A 22,134-nucleotide genomic window follows, 5' to 3' on the forward strand; every position below is an offset into this window, starting at 1 on the left:
TCATGGTTAAAGGCATGGGATCTAGTGCCAGACTGGCCAAGTTCTAATTCTACCTCTGCTACTCACAAAGTTACCAAACTGGTCTTCACCTCAGTTTCCATATGTGTAAAATGGGGATAATAACACTTATCTCATTTGGTTGTGATAAGAATAAAATTAGTTTTTAATGTTAAGTCCTTAGAACAATTCCTGGCACGTAGGAAGTGACATATAAGGATTTGGCCATTATTACCATTGTTATTATTGTTACTATATTGTTATATTGTCATTATCATAGAAAACGGATGTATCAGACCTGATTTAAGTGTTTCTGTAAAGATGAAATGAGATTATATGTAAAGAGCCTCACCCATCAGGCACTCAGAAAGTGGTTATGCCCTTCCCTCATCTTCCCATTCTGCCTGGTACTGTACTAGGAAGGTGATAGATGTTCTACAAATCCTTGGAACAGATTGATACCTTTCCAGGGGCTTGACAGAATAAGCCATATCTTTTCTCACTTAGGGACTATTAAATCTTGGTTCAGCATGCCCTATCTCTTAGGTTAGCAATATAAATAGCTACTTTTATTAAGTATTCCTTATTTGCCAGACACTGCACTGAACACTTCACATTATTTTTCTTAATGCTCATGATTCTAGTGGTTGTTAATGCTCATTTTTAAATAGATGAGAACACTAAAGCCCAAAGAAGTTAATGAAGGTGGTCACCTAACTAGTTTATGACAAACACAGGACACCACTGATACCCATCTGACTTTAAAACCTGTATTATCAGCCACTACACAACCCAACCTCCTGCCAAAAATCCCCTGAATAAAAGGGGAGTCAGAGGCCCCAAGAGAGCATTTGCTATTTAATTCATTGCTTCCTGAGTATCTTCTAATAATATATACCAGATTTGGGACCTGGAAACTACCACATGGCCAGTCAGACACAGTCCTCATGCCATAACCAAGAGACTCTTTTGGAGGGAGAATGGGCACCGTATCAGGCAGACTGTTAGAAGACCTGACACAGAAGGTAAAATCCCACTGGCCAAAATCACTTTGATGTCAGCTGAGCAGACAGGGATCTGCCACAGGGAAGACCCCCCAGAACCCCTGGGCACTGGCAAAGGAGGTCAGGCAGGTAAAAATCAGGGTAGTCCACTGGAAGTGGCCAATTTCCTTAGCAGTCCATCCAAACTGTGCTCACCTTCAGTACACAAGGGCCCATTGTGGGCGAGAGAGGTGAAATAGGGGGATTATGGACCAAGGGCAAAAGAGGGAAGCAAAGTCTTGAGGGAAGTGGACTGTTCCAGCCCCTCAGGGAGAAGCTGAAGAACTTTTTTTTTCACGGAGAGGGTGATGAATCACCTTTCCAGAGCCTATGCACTGCCAGTCCTCTGACAATGTTTGTTAAATGAAGGGTCAAACGGGCAAAGGCAGAACAGCTGCCTGGATATGAACAATCCCAGCATGGACTTTCCCTCTCATTCCTCAGGTGCTCCTCATCAGGCTTGAGGGTATGTGTCACCTCCAGTTCCGAGTCACTGTACTGACCTCCCACCGACTGCCCATTACATCTCATAAACCCCACCTCCACGGATGAAGGGAAACCCCGTGCAGAAGTGTACCCTGCTGCTCACCCCCATTGGAGAGCCCACTGGACAAATCCTGTACCTAACAACAGAAGAAGAGCAGAGCACAAAACCCTCACAGAGGCAGGCCCCCGGAGCACTGGAGGAAATCTTGCCTTCCTCCCACACACCATCACTCAAACCTGTCAGCTTCCAAAAATGTTTAGCAAGTGCAGCAGCAAGGGGCATGCTTATCAGCCTGGTGTGGGAGCTTAATCTGCTTTGAGGGCCTTCTCCAGCCCAGAGTTCCAAAAGTCTGCTTACAATTAGCTTCCAGCTCCAGTTCCCCCATCAGAAAGCCTAGGAATGTGTTGAGCTCTAGCCTCTGATCAGAGAAAGCTCCAGGAGAAGGTGGAGACGGTGTCAGCAGGGAAGTATGTGCCAAAAAGGTCAGCTGGTCTGTTGCCATTTTCCTGACACCGGCCCCAAACCACCTCCCCTCTGGCTTCCCGCCTCTCCTGACCGGACAGTCACATCCGTCAGGTCGGCCTGTCCCCAAAAGTCCCTGCTGACTGACTGCCAAGAAAATATAGCCCCCTCCTACCAGAAGAAGGGGGAAATGGAGCGGGGAGGGCCAAGAGAACCTGATTGGCCCTTGCTAATTTCTGTAAAGGAGATTGCACGGCCAGGGCTTGTCACCCAGCCGAATGGAGTGATGCAGGCTCTGTCTGGAAAGGTAGGAGTCACTAATTCTCTTCAAGCCATCTCCCATCCCCACCCCCCGTCACTCGGGCAACCAACACCAGGATCTACCACCCAAGAAGGAGGGGCTTAGCTTCGGCCGCCATTCTAAGGCAGCCACCCACACCCCCACCCCCATCCCCACCCCCACCGCAACAGCCAGCCAAGACGCTAGGAGTCTCCAGCTGCCGGCCTCGGCTGGTGCACTAGTACTGCAGTCCCAGCACCTTGCCTGGAACCACGTCACCCCTCAGGATGGGGCAGGGACAGGTCATCTTCAAGCCAAGGGTAAAGCAGGTTCACTGCCACTCCCAACCTCCTTTTCCTGGATCTTACAGCCAGGCTAGGGAGCGTCGAACCCAGTGGGGCCTCAGATCGTTCCTTGTCCGGAACAGAATCTCCGCGGAACCGCCAGACAGACACAGAGCTACTGATGCGGATACTGGCTTCTTGGGGCCAAGACCTCAACATGCAGGACCTCACATTTCCAGCACACGTTTTTTGAGAACATCCCGACCTTTCCTCCTCCCCAGGAAGATGCTGCAGACGTGCCCGCCATCCCAGGTCTCGAAGAGCTCTTTAGGCAAACCTGGGGCACCCGCGCCACACCCACCGGCCGGCCCACTCTCCTCGCACATCCCCCAACCTGCCGGCCTAAGGGCAATGGTTCCCTTCCCTGACCACATGGTAGCCCTTTCTCCCATCCAGCCCTTTCTCCCACACCACCCCGAAAGAAATATTCATCCATCCTCCCAGAACAGTACCCCGGCACATGGCACCTCTCACCTGGGTATCGAACCCGTTTTCCACCGAGCCGCTCTTCCGCAGCGGGAGCCCCTCCCCCGCTGGCTCCTGCAGCCCCTGCAGCACCTGCGATTTCAGGGGGATCTGGCTAGGATAGGTGGTCTTGCTCACCTCCACCTTGCTTCCCAACTTCAGGTAGCAGGGCTGGGGGCCGGCCCGGGCCGGGGGCACGTGCAGGATGGGCGCGGCGCTGTGCACGGGTTTGGGCAGTCCCGACTTCATTTTGGAGGCGACCAGGATGGCCGGCATCTTCTCCCGGGGCTTGGGCTTTCCCAGCACGTCCCTGGCAGCGGCGGCGGGGGCGACCGCTAAAGGCAGCGCGGGTAGCAGAGCAGGCGCCGGGCCTTAGCCCACGAGGCGCCCACCACCAGCGGCTGAAAAAAAAATCCCCAGGTCGGGGAACTCGAGGCAATCGGGCGAGCGCGCCTTTGGGGTGCCGGGATGGGAATGGGGGACTGGCCACGGCGCTCAGCGGGTCCCACCTGGACGGATGCTGCAGCCGGGTCTCACACCTCTCCTGGGTGGCCTTTCAAGAGCTCTGGGCGCTCAGGGGCTGCCGCCTCTTGCAAATTTCCTCCTGGGAAACAGAGGCTTGGACGCCCATATTAACTTGTCACTGCATCTCCGAAGTGAGGAGGCCCCTTTGGAAGAGACAGAGGCGGCGGCAACCCACGAGTCCCGCTCCGGAGGCTACGGGTCTGAGCCGGCGAGGGAAAGAGCTAGCAGCCAAGGAAGGAAAGGAGAGAGCAGCGAAAGAAGGAGAGAAGGGCGCACTGGTCCCAAGACGTCTCCACCGAGAGGCAGCTGCTGCCCTGCTCGCGAGCACCGCAGTGTCACCCGCGACGCAGCAGAGGTGCGGCGAGAGCCCCCGAAAGGTCTCTCTTGGCGTGACAGTCACCGCTGCCCAGAAGGCCCCCGTACTGAGAGCACCTTAGCGCCTGCGGGTCTGCACATGCTCCGTGCGCTAGAGCGCAGCAAGGCTGTGGCCGTGGGGCGCGGGCGCTGGGACGCGCGGCTGGCGGGCCGGGCAGGGCTGCGCTCGGGAGCGGCCGCCGCGCTTCCCGGGAAGGCTGCGCTGGCTGCGGGGCTCAGCACAGGGGAGGACAGGCTGCGGCCGGCGCGGCTGCGGCGCGCGCTGACAGCCGGGGCCGCCCCGGCGCGCCCATTGGTCCACGGTGCACCAATCAGTGGCCGCGGCTCTCACTGCAAAGAGGGCGTGGCCTCAACTCTGGCCGCCGCCGAAACTCTGGGGCCGCGCTTGGCAGCGAGTACAAAGCGGGCTGGTGGCCGCTCTGCGGCACTGCTCCGGCCGCGCGCCTCCCGGGGGCCCACACCCCCGCGTCCCTAAAACCCTCATTTTGAAAAATGCCCTTTCGAACGCAATCGCCCGCCCCAGAGCCACGCGGGCACGGCTCTAGGGAAGTTTGTTTCCTTTTTCAAATTGCTCCGGTCACCTTAACGGTTTGAGTCTTCCGGAGTCACGCCCGCAGCCTCGCTGCCCCCATCTGGCTTGGGCAGGGCCGAAGCTCGTCTCCCCCGTTAAGAGCGCGCCAGCCATTTCTCTGCCTGCTCTTCCAGGCGGGCCGGGCGGGGGGCCTCCCAACGGCTTCCTCTCCAGTTTTCAAAGGCTGCACATTTCACTTAACTATTTGAAGTATTTATAGGCAAATACAATACGCAGGGAAGCTTCCCGCCCCGAGACAGCTCCTCCACGCAACCTACCACAGACTCTGTAATTAGAGTGGCCTGAGGAAGCCGGGAGAGGCTTCATGACCCCGGCAGGCTCTGGCCAAACCTTGCTGCGTTTCATGGAGCTCCTCCCTGTCCGCGCCTGGGACGCACTGGCCCCAACAGGTTCATCGACTCGAATTCGCTGTTTGGGTTGCTCTGTGGTTTCCTCGCTGACTCAAAGTGTATGAGAGTAAGAAGGAAACTGAGAGATGATCAGGCAGGTCAGACTTCGCGATTTATGAATGAGGAGCCTCCCATCCCGTAGAACTGCTTGGATTAGAATTGGGCAAGTTCTTTAAGCTTACATGCATCCTTATAAAGCTTCTGTTTTCACATGTAGTAAGGTGGAGGTTTGACTACATTTACCTAATGAGCTGCTGTTTGGATTAAATGAGATGGTTGGTGCATGACAGTCATTTAGCACAAGTACCTGGCAATGTAGGAGACCAATAAAAGCTGGGTTTTATTTTCCCTGTTGTTGAATTACTGCTGCTTTCCCCCAAAGTCATCTCTGTTAATAAACTATTTGTCTTTTTTCTTTGTTTCCAGGATACAGGTTTTCACTTTGTGCCTGCCCTATAGCCTGATCTTCGGTGCTGCTAGCATTGATTTAGAATAACTCAGATGCTATTAACTGAATATGTCCCCCTGGAATTCATGTTAAACCCCTAATCCCCCATGTGATGGTATTAGGAGGTGGGGAACTTTAGGAGGTAATAAGGTGAAGACAGTGGAGCCCTCATGATAGGATTAGCACCCTTATTAGAAGAGACAGGAGAGAGATGCTTGCTTTCTGCCTTGTGAGGACACGGAAGGCAGTCTTCTGTAGACCAGTAAGAGGGCCCTTACCAAGAACCTGATACCATGTTGGCATCCTAGTCTCAGACTTCCAGGCTCTGGTAGTGCAAGAAATAAATGTTTGTTGTTTAAGCCATCCTGTTTATGGCATTTTTGTTATAGTGGCCCAAAGTGACAAAGATCTCAGACCAGAGGAAACATCAAAGTCTTAACCTCTGAAGTATTAAGAAATGAGAAGGCACCTTCTTAGCCATTCTAGGTAGCAACTTTCTACTCTAGTTAGGCTGAAATGTATGGCCCTGTCTATGTCTGTTTCAGTTATCTTCTCTCTCTCTGAAATCAAGTCACACATGATTCATGCTATTTACTTAACACTTTGCCCTTTGCCATCTGATGCCACCTCCCTTACTGTTGTCTACCATTATTTATCCTGTTATTTATTGTTTCATGCATTTGTTTTCTTCTTAGAGAATACACTTCTTGGAATTAGGAGCTGTGTTTTAACTTTCTTTAGATCTTCTCAGTATGGAGCATAAAGCTGGACAGAATAGCTACCCCAAATTTTTATTGAATGAATGATTGAATGATGCTAGCATCAACCCTCAAGAAGGAGAGATTGTCTTTTAGATTTGGGAACAAAAGGACATATGAAATATTATGCTATTAACCTTGGGACTCTTCTGCATGCCCTGAATTCTAGTTCCAACCAGTGTACCAAGAGTTGTGGAAAGATACCACAATCTTCAGCTTCTAAAGATCAGGGAGATATTCCAAAGTATTCCCATGGCCCTAATGCAGTGGTTCTCAAAGTGTGGTCCCTGGAGCTGCAGGAGAATTACCTGGAAACTTGTTTGAAAACCCCACCCTAGACCTATTGAATCAAAAGCTCTGGGGATGGGGCCCAGCAATCTGTATTTCAACAGTGTTCAACCTAGTGATTATGATGCGTACTAAAGCTTGAGATCTTCTGCCCTAATGAATATATCATGCTTTCAGTGCACCTCCAGAACTTCTTAAACCTTAATATGCATAAGAATCACTGGGGATCTTGCTAAAATACAGATTCAGATTCACTTGGTCTAGAACGGGGCTGAGATTCTGCTTTCTGAATAAGTTATCATGTGATGCCCATGCTGGTGTTCTAAAGATCATGCTTTGAGTAGCAAGGTTAAACCACAGACAGCAGGAGGGTTTCGTCTTAAGGGTCATCTACTGAAAAGGATCTCAGAGTGCATCCATCTAGTTGGAAACAGCCGCCTGATGACTTGATAATGTCTGCTATGGGTATAGAATTGGAAATAGTGCAATACATGTTATGTATTTGCCATCTTTGGTTTCCTGTTTAAATTGTATTTACTGCCAAGGTTATTTTGGGGTTCTGAGACCCTCAAATATGCACAAATATGAAAAACAGTATTTCTTTTAAAGTATTTCTAATGTTCTAGGATTGGTAAACATGAGCATTTCCCTTAACCCTGTGTGGTTTATATAACGAAAGTCTGATAATTCTTCATTTTTCTTGATGAAAGATCTTTCACTTGAGGACAAGTGAATCTTTTAGTCTGTTTCCAAATTTCTTTCTTTTCCTGCCTCTTCTTCCCTTTAGTAATTCTATTTGCTTTTTCCTGGAACATTATTTATCTCTCTCTCTCTCTCTTTTTTTTTTTTGACGGAGTTTTGCTCTAATTTCCCAGACTGGAGGCTGAAGGCTGGAGTGCAATGGTGCAATCTTGGCTCACTGCAACCTCCGCCTCCCAGTAGCTGGGATTACAGGCGCATGCCACCACACCCGGCTAATTTTTGTATTTTTAGTAGAGACGGGGTTTCATCATATTGGTCAAACTGGTCTCGAACTCCTGACCTCAGGTGATCCGCCCACCTCGGCCTCCCAAAGATTTAGCTCTTTTATATATATATATATATACATATATATATATATATACACACACACACACACATACACACATATACATACATATATATATAATTTTTTTTTTTTTTTTGAGACGGAGTCTTGCTCTGTCGCCGGGGCTGGAGTGCAGTGGCGCGATCTCAGATCACTGCAAGCTCCGCCTCCTGGGTACACCCTATTCTCCTGCCTCAGCCTCCCGAGTAGCTGGGACTATGGCACACGCAACCACGCCCAGCTAATTTTTTGTATTTTTAGTAGAGACGGGGTTTCACCATGTTAGCCAGGATGGGCTCGACCTCCTGACCTAGTGATCCGCCCACCTCGGCCTCCCAAGTGCTGCGATTACAGGCGTGAGCCACCACGCCCGGCCCTGTCTCCTTTTATATATTTTCTATAAACTTTCATTTTTCTTATTTAAAGCAAAATAATTTATCATACTAACCAGACAAGGGTGGTGGCGGGGGGCAGGGGAAAGCTATTTTTTCCCCTAGGATAAATGAGATAATTATAAATTTCTTACTTAAATAAGATAATCTCAAATTATAAAAATGGCCTATAAGTTTACTCCTTCCACATTGATATTGTATTAACATGAAAAAAGTCATTTCAAATCAATGTTTTGCAAGCATTGGTAACTAACGGAAGTCACTGGTTCAGAGAATGGCACTGATTCAGAGAATGGCAAGCTGCTCTGGAAAGAAAATACTATCCAGGTTTTAAAATAACTTTTTTTACTATATGCACTATGGACAAGTATGCCAAGCTGAAATGGCCCACCATTTTAAATTCCAACTTTGACACCATTCTTTATTTTTCTTCTGGCTTGGAACTTGCACAGTCACACAAATGTCAGTTGTGGGCCAAACTGAAACATATTATCAAAGCTCTCAGGACCACTGAATCATCCTAAGAGACTGGACAGTTCCCTGGTTCCAAGAGCCATCCTCAGATCAGGAAGTGCCAGCTGAGCCCCTCTCTGATCCTCAACATCAGCCACTTGTGATGAGTTGAGTGTGAATTGGGCTTCAGAGCTGACCTGTGAGTGACCAGTTCCATCAACCCATCCTTCATCTTAGTTAAAGACCCCTGTCGGCCTGACCTCCCAAGAAGACAGTCCCGTGAAGAGCCTGGAACATCTAAGCCCCAGCCTGTCACCAAAACATGCAGGGATCTCGGGGGGAAAAGTCTACAGCCTTTTGGAGACCCTAGATTACACATGATGAGGGGAAACGTTGCAAAGTTTCTTGAATAATATAAAAAGCAAAATATGAGTTTATTTGGGAGTAAAAAAATGCACTTTTCCTTAATTTTCTACAAATGGGTTGGCAACTTATGAGACATCTCAGAGATGGCACAAAGGCTCACCTTTTAGTAGTGGCTGAGTTGAGAGGTCACCCATCTCATACTGCAAAGAATTGAGGTAAGAACCTTAAGATATCTCTTTAGAAAGTCTGCTCATCTACTCATCCTATCAGTGACCCACTTCCAATCTCAAACTTTCTTCCAGATGGGTCTGTGTGCAAATCAGTATGCACAATGGTAGCCTCTGGGGCTTTTTTTCTGAGAACCAAAGGCTGAGGGTTCCCCTACTTGCAGAGGCTAGAGTGTGAGGGGTATGTATGTGTGTGTGTGTGTGTTTACAGGCATTTGAGTCAATGACACACACTAAATGTCAAATAAATACAGTCACGCACTGCATAATGGTGTTTTGGTCAATGACTGACTGCATATAATGATGGTGGTCCTGTAAGATTATAAGGAAGCTGAAAAATTACTATTGCCTAGTAACATAGTAGCAGTCATAACATTGTAATGTGACACATTACTCATGTTTGTGGTGATACTGTGCTACAAGTTTTATAAAAGTATAGCACACACAACCATGTACAGTGCCTAATACTTTATATAGTAGATGATAAATACTTGATAACAAATTACTATGTTATGGGTTCAGGTATTTACTATACTATTCATTGTTATGTTAGACTGTATTCTTTCTACCTAAAAACATTAACTGTAAAACAGTCTCAGACAGGTCCTTCAGGAGGTATTCCAGAAGGCATTGTTAGCATAGGAGATGACAGCTCCATATGTGTTTTTGCCCATGAAGACCTTCCAGAGGGACAATATGTGGAGGTGGAAAACAGTGATATTGGCCCTGTTTAGGCCTAGGCTAATGTGTCTGTTCATGTCTTCATTTTTAATTTTAAGAAGTTGAAAAAGTTAAAAAAAAACTAATAGAAAAAAGCTTATAAAGATATAAAGAAAATATTTTTGTATAACTATACAATGTGTTTGTGTTTTAAGCTAAGTGTTATTTCAAGAGTCAAAAAGTCAAAAAATTTAAAAGTTTATAAAGTAAAAAAGTTACAGTTAACTAAGGTTAACTTATTGAAGAAAAAATATTTTTAATAAATTTAGTGTAGCCTAAGTGTACAATGTTAATAAATTCTGCAGTAGTATACAGTAATGTCCTAGGCCCTTACATTCTCTCACCACTCACTCACTGACTTACCCAGAGCAACTTCCAGTCCTACAAGTTCCATTCATGGTAAATGCGCTATCTAAGTACACCATTTAAAAAAATCTTTTATACTATATTTTTACTGTACCTTTTCTATGTTTAGATACACAAATACCATTGTGCTACAATTGCCTATTGTAATTAGTACATCAACATGCTATACAGGCTTGTAGCCTAGAAGCAATAGGCTATAGAATATAGCCTAAGTGTGTAGTAGGCTATCCCATCTAGGTTTGTGAAAATGTACTCTATGATGTCTGTACAACAACAAAAAAGTCTAAAGACTCATTTCTCAGAACATAACCCTATTATTAAGCAATGCATGACTGCAGGTAGCAAACCATTGATTAATCAGTGGCTCAATAATTAATAGAAGGAATAAATTGTTTGCAAGCCATCTATGTGCCTGACTTTGGGCATTATGATGGAGAGCAGATAAGGATAAGTTATTGCTCTCTGCTCTCAAGTTTCAAAGAAGGATGTAGCTGCTGTTTCTCAGCCTGAGAATTGTCCTTTCTCACAACTGAAAAACAGAAACAACTCACAATCTAGTAGGGAAACCAAACACGGAAATAAATGAATGACAAACAATATAACCAATACTCCAATAGAGAGAGCACGAAATATACAATGATAAACCAGTCACGAAGGAGGGTCAACTATTTGTGGGGTTATCAGCTATGATGATTAATTTGATTTTCTAACAAAAAACCTAAAGTAGTAGAATTGTTTTGCTTTTACCCTTAGTGTTGAAACTCTAAGAGGTATGTTCCACTCTCCTACTTCTATAAGTTAAGTCTAGGAAACATTCCTTTGTTTACATCTTGCCTCATCCCACAAAGGATTAGAGGAAATGCTATATTCAATAAAACAATGGCTAAGTATAATGTAATAGAAGAAAAGGATTCTTATTTAAAACTTAGACTGTGACTACTTTCACCTTCTATAGGTGGGAGAAGGCTGTGTAAATTAATCATATCAGTGGAAATATAAATCATATATCACTTCCTTCCATACTCAGGCACTAATATTTATTAGTGGCAAGTCTGAGATTTCAAAGTCTGCCAGTTCTAAGCTGCTCAAGAGGTCCTCTGAGTATATGGTCTTACAGATACATTAGTGAGCATTTGGATATGTGAAGTTCAGCCTAGAGTTCAGGGGTCACGCTATATTGTCGTCTATAATAAGTGAGAAAAATTCCATTTCCTGGGAGCAGTGCAATATGAAGGGCTCCCAAAAAATGGAGTAGCCAGAGCAGTGTGAAGAGCCTACTGAGGAGGACAAAAAACACAGACAAAAGTGCCCAAGTAAAACCCATTTATTTTCCCAAAATAGCAACAAAGCCTGCTGTGATACCAAATACTTGGAGTGACTTGATTTTTCTTTAGGTGAGGGAACATTAATTTAATTTTATTTTTTTTAAAGAGTTGAGTTTTGAATTTGGGGTTGTTTTGGCACAGAAGGAAGAGATCAGAGAAAAGAGATAGGAAAGAGTGAGATCCTAAGTTTAATGGGAGCAGAAATGCAGTCAGGGATGGCCACGAGAATGAAATTGTGCCTCTTCCCCATCACCCTTGCTCCTCATTCAGTGATTTGCAGAATCCTAGACAGACAGGGAATTGGATTTCCTGTTGCATGTGAGATAGAATGACCAGGCAAATTTAATTAAGAATGTCTTCTGACAAGGAGCTGGGACCAGGAAAACTGTAAATAAAAGATGAGTATCAATTATATGTGTGGGCAAAGAGGTCAAATAGGGAGAGGGAAATCAAAATGTCTGGGTTCTCCAGTCCAAACAGTTAGCTCTAGCTGGTATTTTGGAGTGAGCACCACCTAGGGCTTTACCTGCAAAAAGTAAAGATGAGACTGAGATGAGTATGTTCAGATTCTAGGCTGGATCTGACATGCAAGTTTTGTTTGTTTGTTTGTCTGTCTGCTTGCTACGTTTAATTCTCCACCCACTTTTTCACTATTACAGAAGATTTATTTATTTATTTATTTATTTCGACCAATTGAGGTCTAGTTAATTCAGTTTCAAATTGATATTTAAAAATTATTTCTTGTTTTGTATTATCTATTCTTCCCACACATATGACTAGGCAACCAGAGTTGACCCAATAATAATGATGATGTTGATGAGAACTGTAATTTATGAAGCTATTCTTCTTATGTGCCAGGGACTAAGGTAAGCATTTTACATACATGATCTCTCGTGGTCACAACAATTTCATGAGGTAGATAGTTATTCTCATTTTTATTTTACAAAAGAGAAAAATGAGGCCCAGAGAGGTTTGAGTATCTTACTTAAGATCCCACTGCCAATTAAGTAGAAGAGCAGGGCTTGACTCCAGTGCCTGGACTCTGGATACTAGAGAGTATGCTATCAAAGGAGTAGCCATCATAATGATAAGCATGGAAATGATAATGTAACTCCCTGTTTCTGATATGGTTAAGATCTGCCTTATATATAGCATTTAAATGAATACCCACAGCACTCCTCTGTGGTGGCAGAATGAGTCCATTTTAAGTTGAGGAAATGGGTGGAAAGGTTTGGTAGTCACCCAGTTTGCTGATGACAGTGGTCTTAATAATAAGGCAAGGAAAGATCACCAGTTACAGGGGTGGTCTTTGCATGATATTCATGCTCTGAGACAGGGCTGCCTGCTATGTTCATCTGGAGGCAAAGACAACTTGGACCAGTACTCCTTAAACAAGAAACCTAAAAATCACCCAGGCTGCTTGTTAAAGATACATACCCCCTCCCACCCCCCACCCTCCCCACCCCTCCAAGAAAAACCAGACCTAGAATTCTGAGGCTGTGAGTCTGCATTTGAAACAAGCAATGAAGTTCCTCTGAATTAATGGTCCTCCCCTTTGCTTTGCATCCTTGGCTTTACATTAGAGTCACCTGGGAAGTCCACACACTAAGGCTGTCCAGGTCCCACCCTGGACCAATGAAATCAGATTCTGGGAGTGGGGCACAGGCAGTAGAATGTTGAGAAAGCTCTCTGGGTACAGAAGAATTGAGAAACACGGTTTTATAAAATGCTACAAAGGCTTTGCTCTCACAACACTTTACAGTGGGGGATTACTGAGGCAATAATCTGGATAATTTCAATCTATGTTAACAGCCAATCTGGAAAAATCCAGGCCTTCTATTACTTTCTGAGTGAGATTTCCTTGTTGACAGAAACACTCAGCCAGTCCAGCTGCCCATGCAGCCCAAATACAGCCAGATAATCCCCCAAATGCCACCTCAACTCCAGCACTGCGGGTAGCATCAGGCAGCCTGACCCTTACTCGTTACTCTACCCGTTGCTCCTGCAGGGCCACCAGGCACTGAGCTGTGATGCTCCCCACCTCCCCACGGCTCTCTCAACACATTTCCTCTTTTGGTTACTGCTGTCATCCTGGAAGCCTTCATGCCTACCCTCTGACTCTGCCCCAGGCATGGAGCCTGGTGAGCCTCAGATGGAAGAGGCGCTCCTGGTCAATGTCTGACCTCCAGGAAGAGGCCCAGTGCCCAGGGTTTAGGACTCTGAGAGGAGGATTTGGAGCAGAGTTAACTCATGAAGGTCTGTGCTAATAAAAGGATGTGTTGGCCTAAAAAAACCTCAACAGTGGATAATTTTTAAAAAATTAGAGCTTTGGTGTGCATTTTGTAATTTAAAAAATATTATTTTCTTTATTATTTATATATGTTAGCCTACTGTTAAAATTATTTTGCTAATATATTTACGTGTGTGTACATATGTACAAATAAATATGTTTATAAAGATAAGGAAAAAGAAGGAAGGAATCATGTCAAATTGTTAACAGCAGTTCTTTCTGAGGGGTAAATTAGGGACTATTGATTTCTTATTTTATATCATTATTTTTAAAAGTTGGAATTATGAGTGGTTTTAACTTACTTTTCCATGGGATTTCCTTTATTTTTCAAATAAATTTCCTCATTTGTTTTAACCTTTTATTTATTCAAGGGACACATCATTATTATTATTATTATTATTATTATTATTTTGAGACAGGGTCCTGCTCTATCACTCAGGCTGAAGTGCGGTGGCACCATCCCGGCTCACTGCAACCTCCTTCTTCCAGACTCAAGCAGTTCTCCTGCCTCAGCCTCCCATGTGGTTAGGACTACAGGCATGCACCACTGTGCCAGCTAATTTTTGTATTTTTCATAGAGACAGGGTTTCACCATGTTGCCCAGGCTGGTCTCTTAACTCCTGGGCTCAAGCAATCTGGTCGCCTTGGCCTCGCAAAGTACTGTGATTTCAGGTGTGTGTGCTCGGCCTCAAAGGACACTTATTAAGCCCTGCTGTGAACCAAGCCCTGTGCAAATGTTGGTGATATGGAAGTGCAGAAATCTCTGCCCTCTCCTTTTTCAGGCAGGATAATTGAGCTCCTTCTTCCAAACTAATAAACAAAATATATGTTAGCAACCAAAAAGTAAAAATCCAGTTCTAGTTAAAGGGAGGTTATCTGTATAACAAAGTCACTGACAAGTGGGCTCCCTTCTGACACAACTAGAAACCATTACCCCAGAAATTCCGTCTACTCTCCCTTCCTTCCAGGGAAGTGGCTCCCACAGAATCATTCTGTACAGAAGTGCCAAGACCACCCCTGAGCAGAAGGACTAGGAAATCAATTCTTTTCTGACTGATCTATCAACTTGCCTCTACAACCAATGATGTTGGTGGCCTCAAGACAGTCTTCTTCGGGCAGAGAGAAGACGGAGAGGAAAATGGGATGCCAGAAATGAACCCTGCAGGGCACATGTAAAAGGGAATTCTAGTTAACACTACCCCTTGGCTGAGCTCAAGGATGGTCGAAAAGCTGTCAACAAAACAGAGACACCCATGAGGATCTTTTGGGCCCTGAGAGCATTTGAAGCTGTGTGAAGATTTGAGACCATAAACAGCTGCATTGATTTCCGTTCCCTCTCCAAATCCAAGGCAAATAAAACCTCAGAGCTTCACGGGTGGAAAAAAACAAAATACACAGGAATTGTCTCTTATTTTTTGGCTTAGAAAGATATTGTTTTATAAACAGTGGGGCAAGACACTATTAAATTGCTTTCAAAAAAATTGCCTGGCAACTTTCTTGAAGCTCCACATTGCACAAGAATTTTAGACATTCACACACATTTATCAGAATTTTCTTTTCAAGGCAGTCTGGAAGTGCCTCAAATATGAACCAAACAAAGTTAGTCTCCCTAAGGTTGCAGTGAAAACTATTAAGCATCATCATCATCCTGGCTTCATTTCCACAAAGTCCATCTTTTCAAACATCAAATGTTGAATTAACTCCCATTCAGAATCATTTGCTTGTTAGGGTCTTATCCTTCCCAACGGGGACCACGAAGGGCTGATTTGGGGATGCAGAATCCAGTTTTCAAAGGCGGCTGGCTGACAAGCCTGATTTCCTGCTGAGTTATCAAAGGCAGGCTTCTAGAATCCCCTCCCATGACCGTGACCATTTGAGCGCTTTCCTTGCCTTTGATCCTTTATTCTTGACTTTCAGTCCTGTCTGGTCTCCACGACCCCATTTTCTTCTGCTTTCCCTACAGGAGAAACTCTGGCAGACCCCCCGCCAACCCCCAACCCCTTAGATAGTTTATTACCAGGTTCCTTTCTAAGTGGGGTGAAGGAGGAGAACACGGAGGCTGGATATGGCAGACTTCACTGTGGTGCCTGGCTTCACTCCTTATTGACTGATTGAGCCAAAGGTCTTCTCACTTCTCTGATCCCCAGTTTCTTCAACAGTAAAATGGGGATGATGACAACTATTTCACAAAGTTGTTGTGAGGATTTGAGATAATGGAGACAGAGGACCAGGTGTAAGTCTAGAACCTTATAAGTGCTATACTCATTCATTCATTCAAATAGTGTTTTATATTGCTACCAAATGCTGGGCAACATGCCAGTCACTGGTGATAAAATGTTAGTAAGAATCAAAATTCTTTTTCTGTGGAGCTTCCTTCCTTTCCAGGGAAATTGTATATAACCACATCAATGAATGTATAATTACTAAGTGAGGCAAGTGCTATGTTAGCAGGTAAGGAATCTTAGACCCCTTTAGATGTTTGGGGCCAGGATCTGAAAGGCAAAGAGGGTGACCAGGAAAGAATAGGGCTTTTGCTCCTGTCTGCCAGTGTGCTTGGGGTGGAGGTATGGGCATTGAGGGGTAAAAAACTGGGTCCCCAACCCCACACTTCTTTGTATAGGGTAAGAGATAATGTCAGGGTTTTGGTTGCTCTTTTGGAAGCTGTTTAGTGAAGTAGAGTCTCATAGATGTGCATGCTTGATTGATTGTGTGATCTTGGCCCAGTCACTTAACCACCCTGAGCCTCAGTTCCTTACCTCTGTTGGTGATAAGGCCCACCTCCTGGATTTAGGGGGAAGATTAAAGAGAGGCAGTGGAGCTTAGCGGTTAAAAGGATGACTTTGGAATTTGACTGCATACATGTGACTGCATGGGTCTGAACTGTGCCACTTACTAGCAGTGTGGCTTTGGACAAGTTACTTAATCTCTCTGTGCTTCAGGTTTCTCATCTGTAAAACAGGGTTTATAACAGTCCTTTCCTCATAGGGTTGTTGGAATGATTAAATGAATATAGATAAAACACTAAACCAGTGACTAACACATGGCCACTGCTACCATTATGATTACCATATTTTCTGGCACACATTAAGTATTCAAGCCACAGTTCCTCTCCCACCTACCTTAGGGCCACTGCATGATCCCTTGCCATGGGTATATCTGAATGTGTGGAGATTTCCATTGCTAAGACACTAAGTGAAGGCCCAGAATCTGAGGCTGTGAGCCCACTGGGGATCCCTGTCCCTCTGGCTCACAGGGATCCTCCAGCATCTTGGGGAAGAGATCTGTATGTGCAGAACTGGGGCATCCAGAATGGAGCAGGCAGGAAAAGGAAGCTAGAGAGTATGTGATGGAAGCTCTCTGTAGACACTTTCCTTGCAGTTCTGCAGGCTAGGAGAGGCACAGAGGGGCTCAACCTTTCTCATGGCAGTCCTGGACCACATCTGTCCACATCTGGCCTCTTGCCTAACTAACTTGGTTCATAAGGAAATGCATGGTCAGACTGAGTGTCTGTTTTCTCCAAGTCATCTATTCAAGGCGCTGCACTACTCTTCTGCTATGGAGTATTACGTATGGGATAAAAGCAGATCCCTACCCCTCATCACCATAGCTGATTTTGTCCCAAATATACGAGGTGCCCAAGGCAATCATTTCCAAGTGAGATGCCTTTTCTTGGAAAACAGGCTTTGCTTTCAGTGACCACCTCTCATAATGGTATCTTTCTGACTGTTCAAAATCCATAAGTAAAATCAACATACCAGGATCAGCACAGGTGCCGTGGTAACCCAGGCACGGGAAGCCACTGGGGCTGGTGGCAGCATTTGGGGTAAGAACTAAACAGTTACGCACCAGGGTCTTCATCCCATTTAATTTCTTCAAACAATGCTTGGAAGTAATATTTTCCCCTCTTTTACAGATGAAGAAACTGAGGTACACAAGTGGTAATTTGCCCAAGGTCACACAGCTAGGAAGAACCAGCCAAATTCTTAATTGTCTGGTTCTAAACCCCATGCTTTTCTAAGACACTCCATTTGCCATCGGCAACCTGGCACAGAATTCCTGACTGTGCTTCTTGTTTGCTGAAGATTTCAGCAATAGTGTCACTGATTCACTGTGGGCCACAGAGTGGGGGCCCTAGGCCAGTTGCCCTTCCTCATGCTTTCCTCTAGCAGGTGGCTGTAAGTAGGGTCTGGAACAACTGCGAAAGTAGGTAGCAGTGGTCTTCTTCATAAGGAAGGGGGCTAAGTCACAATGTCCTGGAGTTCGGGTATGGGAAAGGACTTCAGAAAGTCTGGAATCCTCTAAGTGGTCTTCTCCCTCCTTCTCCTTTTTCTTACCCGCCTACACACACACATACACACACACGCACACACACACACTCTCTCTCACATGCACACACACACGTGAGCACTGTCCACATGAAGCTTGCATCTGGTGGGAAGGCATGCCAACTGAGGTGTTGAAATCCATGGAGAGTCATGATTTGGCACCTGTGGAGTACTTTTCAGCACTTTGGAATGACAGCTTACTCGTCCACACAAACCCTTCCAGAAAGGTTGTGTCTGTGCCATTGTGGAGGGAGAAAATCAGAGCAAAGGCTGTGGGTGGCTGTGGCCAAGCTGGAGCTGAACTTTTCACCTCTGCTCCATGGTTGGAGCCAGGAGGCCTCTCACAGGTAGCTCCAGCTCCTGGTTGTGCTCTTCACAGTACAGGTGACCTTGGGAAAGCCACTGCCCTCTTCAAGCTTAACTTTCTCATATGCAAAATAAGGGGCTCATTCAATGGCTCTCCACCAGGGCTCTCTGAGCCCACGGGGTTCTAGAATTCAGTAATGGCAGTTAAGCAGGCATAATAATAGCTGCCATTTACTGAAGGCCTCTGACACATTTACTCGGTCCCTTGTGAATTATATCCCTAGTGCTTAAAACAAAGCTGCAAGGTAAAGATGGCCACCTCATTTTGCAGATGAGAAAAGTGAGCTTCCTAGAGGTCAAGGGGCTTGCTCAGAATCACGTGGTAAGTGATGGAGTTGGAATTCAAACCCCGGCTCATGTTTGTAATGATTACACCCTGTTCTCTCCTGGATTATACAATGAGCAGGGATGTGGGTTTACAGCTCCTCCATGGCAGCCCTATCAGCACTCAGCCCTGTGCTGTGATGAGTGGGTTCTGAGCAACAGTGTAGTGAATATTCTGGTGGGCTTGATGATCAGAGTGGGCACAGGTGCCGGGTAGGCAAGGCAGCTTCCAGGGAAAGAGGGCACAGAGCCAGCTGCTCTAGGACTGACCCCAGAGTTACGATAACGTGTCAAAGCAAGAGTTCAGTGGGGTAAAGGAGCAGGAGGCCCTTCTCACATTCCTCCCCACTCAGCACAGAGCTGCTGTCAGAGCCAATTGCTATCACAAACATCTGCACCTTCCCTGCTCTCTTCTGAAGACACTGACCCACTTTTTGTTGTGTAGAAATCTATCATGAGCCCCCCAGCAAATGCCTTCACAGTCTAGTTGTTACAGGTGGTAACTATTCCAACCACCTGAATAAAACCCAGTGTCCCAGTCTGGGTCCCCAAGACCCCTCCTGCCCCACCCTTGCCTCCCTCCCTAGTTTTTCTTTTGCTGCCTGCACCAGCCATCTCCAGAACATGCCATGCCCTTTAATGTTTCCTCTATAATAAAATTTGAAATTAAAAAAAGAACTATCTTGCCTCTTCCTGCATTGCCCCATTCAGTAAGAGGCAGGACAGTTCCTTTTTTTTTTAATTTCAAATTTTATTATAGATTAAAGGATATATGTGCAGATTTGTTACATGGGTAAACTGCGTGACACTGAGGCTTGGGGTCCCAACAATCCCATCACCCAGGCCAAAAGCATAGAACCCAACAGGTGTTTCTTCAGCCCATGCCCATCTCCCTCCCTCTCGTGTCTAGTGATCCCTAGTGTATATTGTTCCCATCTTTACCACCATGTGTATTCAATGCTTAACTCCCTCTTATAAGTGAGAACATGCGATATTTGGTTTTCTATTCTTACATTAGGTTGCTTCGGATAATGACCTCCAGGTCCACCCATTTGCTGCAAAGGGCATGATTTTGTTCTTTTTTATGGCTGCATAGTATTCCAGAATAGTACTGAGGTAAGCACAGCTCTCTGAAGGCACACCTCCTGTGGTCCTATTCTAGTTCCACAACGCTGTGTAACCTTGGGCAAGTGACTCAACCAATCTGTGCCTCAGTTTTCTTGTCTTTGAAATATGTACAATAGCACTATCTATACTGTAGGATTATTGTGAGGATTAAAGAGGAAAATCGTATCTTAACACTACTTTTAAGAAGCTCCCTAGGTGATTCTACTGTGCAGCCCAGGGTTAGGGAACCACTGAATCAAACTGTCATCTCCAAGAGGGTGGAGAAGGTGTCTTTTTGTACTTAAAGTCCTTAGTGCTTAGGGAGCAAAATGCCTGCTGCAATGTCAGCATCTTGGGAATAGTTTTTGAGTAGATGAATAATTCTATTTATGTGGAAGACTAAAATGTAAACAATCCTTTCTCTGAAGCCAGCCAGCTAGCCACTATCATCAAGAACCAATTTCAAACCCGAACCAGTAAACTATGATCCTGATCATCAAGATGTCATGCTGGCTGAGGACTCCACTGTGAGATGCTGAGCTGAACTAAGCCCTGCCTTAGTAAATACGGTTGATATTTAATACTGACTCCTGGAAAACTAGGAACAATAGACTAAATGAGAGTCATGCAACACACAAAAGAGAAGACTTCAATATGAGACAGATTTTTGGGCAGCTCAGTGTTTGGACATTTACTCTAGGGTTCTTGGGTTTTTGTCAAGCTTCCAAGTTTCAAGGCCCATGCCAGGTTCAGACTTGAAATGGACAAATGCACTTCCTGAATCCTCACACCTAATTCCAGATGGAAACACTGGGAAGTGTTTCTGACCAGCTGTACTGCTGGGACAGAAATTATTCTTAGCACAATGGCGTCGGTGGCAAGCCAGTTTTTTTTTTTTTTTCTCCTGATGTGATTGATGTTCAAGTAGGCTGCCGAAAAAACTAGGAGAGCATTTCTATGTATGGAGGAGAAGGTTATGAGGGCATGATTCAGCATCTCAGTGTCATAGCATTTTGCTTTTTCTCCTGTGCTATGTCCTAGCAAGCCTCATGCAATGAACCATTAGCATATGGAGTAGAATGGGATTCAGTGAACATGAACAAGGTCTTAGTTAGGATTACCAAAAAAAAAAAAAAAACAAAAAAAAAACCCCCAAAAAAACCGGCCATCTAGTGTCTTTATTTTATTTTATTTTACTTTTTGAGATGAAGTCTCATTCTATTGTCCAGGCTAGAGTACACTGGTATGATTCCGGCTTATTGCAACCTTCGTCTCCCAAGTTCAAGTGATTCTCCTGCCTCAGCCTCCTGAGTAGCTGGGATTATAGGCACGCACCACCATGCCTGGCTAATTTTTGTATTTTTAGTAGAGATGGGGTTTCACCATGTTGGCCAGGCTGGTACTGAACTCCTGACCTCAGGTGATCGGCCCACTTCAGCCTCCCAAAGTGCTGGGATTACAGGCGTAAGCCACCATGCCCCACCCATCCAATGTCTTTAGACAGAACTCAAATGGTAAACCAGAAGGGACAAAACTCTTTATGACAATAAGGAACACATTTTCCAGCTTGCACCCTGCACCCAATCAATCCAAGGACAGCTAGGCTGTATTAAAATGCATATAATGACCTGAAGTCAGGATAGGTCATGTGACAGGTAACAATGCCAGGTAAGGCAAAATCTAGAAAAAAAAAAAAAGGCTGGGAGCAAATATACCTCAAAGTCCACTCTGTGCTAGATACTGTCATTCCCTGTTTACAGATGACAAAACTGAAGTACAAAGAAGTTAAATAACCACTTCTATTATTAAGTGACTGAACTGGGTTTTGAACTCGGATTGTAGACTCCAAAGTCTGTGTCTTTCCCACTATGTCATGTTTTGGACCAGAGAGCTCTGACTCAACTCCCTGAAGGCCACCTTGAGTTGCCAAATAAGATAGGTATATAAAATAAGGTAACTGACTGCAACTGGCCAGGGGAGTGAGCAAAGAGGCAGCAGTGGGAGGTGATCCCCTCATCAGGTGTTCTGATGCCGGTGTGTCCCTTGGCCTGGGATACTGGGAGTATCTTCCCTGATCCAAGCCAAGCAGTAGCAGCTCTCTCAGGCAGTGGCACTGGATAGCACTTTGCTGCTGGCCACTGAGGTAGACAGTATCAGGTCGCACCTGCCTCTGCCAAGGGAACCTTGAAAGGGAAAACAGGCTCCAGGGACAGTGGAGGAATATGTCAGCAGATCCCATCTAACTGGGCCCAAGAAAGGCTTTTTTTCCAACCTAGAGAGGTACAAGGGAGAGCTAATGTGACAAGAAGTCCCAGCTTGCTGCCAAATGGACT

The 22,134-nt window shown here is 45.3% G+C and overlaps 2 protein-coding genes across 11 annotated transcripts in view; one reads left to right on the plus strand and one right to left on the minus strand.

The window, feature by feature from the left end:
* Positions 1-22,134, minus strand: part of NAV2 (neuron navigator 2) — a 767,244-nt gene that overhangs the window by 404,121 nt on the left and 340,989 nt on the right. For 5 of the 10 annotated variants that reach the window (XM_005578403.5, XM_015434977.4, XM_045370397.3 and 2 more), the window contains exon 1: positions 3,088-4,210. The exons of 2 other annotated variants lie outside the window; for them this stretch is intronic. In XM_005578403.5, coding sequence (XP_005578460.2) covers positions 3,088-3,354 — 267 coding nt within the window. In that variant the 5' untranslated portion in view covers positions 3,355-4,210. Of the gene's footprint in view, positions 1-3,087; positions 4,211-22,134 lie in introns of those variants that run through there. 3 more of the 10 variants (XM_074014039.1, XM_074014037.1, XM_065528382.2) reach the window with 1 other exon arrangement.
* Positions 2,445-5,380, plus strand: LOC123568615 (uncharacterized). Its single transcript, XM_045370402.3, has one exon. It carries the CDS (start codon positions 3,596-3,598, stop codon positions 4,451-4,453), a length of 858 nt encoding a protein of 285 aa, XP_045226337.1. The 5' UTR covers positions 2,445-3,595; the 3' UTR covers positions 4,454-5,380.

Source organism: Macaca fascicularis, chromosome 14 (genome assembly GCF_037993035.2).
Source record: "Macaca fascicularis isolate 582-1 chromosome 14, T2T-MFA8v1.1".
Classification (NCBI taxonomy): Eukaryota; Metazoa; Chordata; class Mammalia; order Primates; family Cercopithecidae; genus Macaca; species Macaca fascicularis.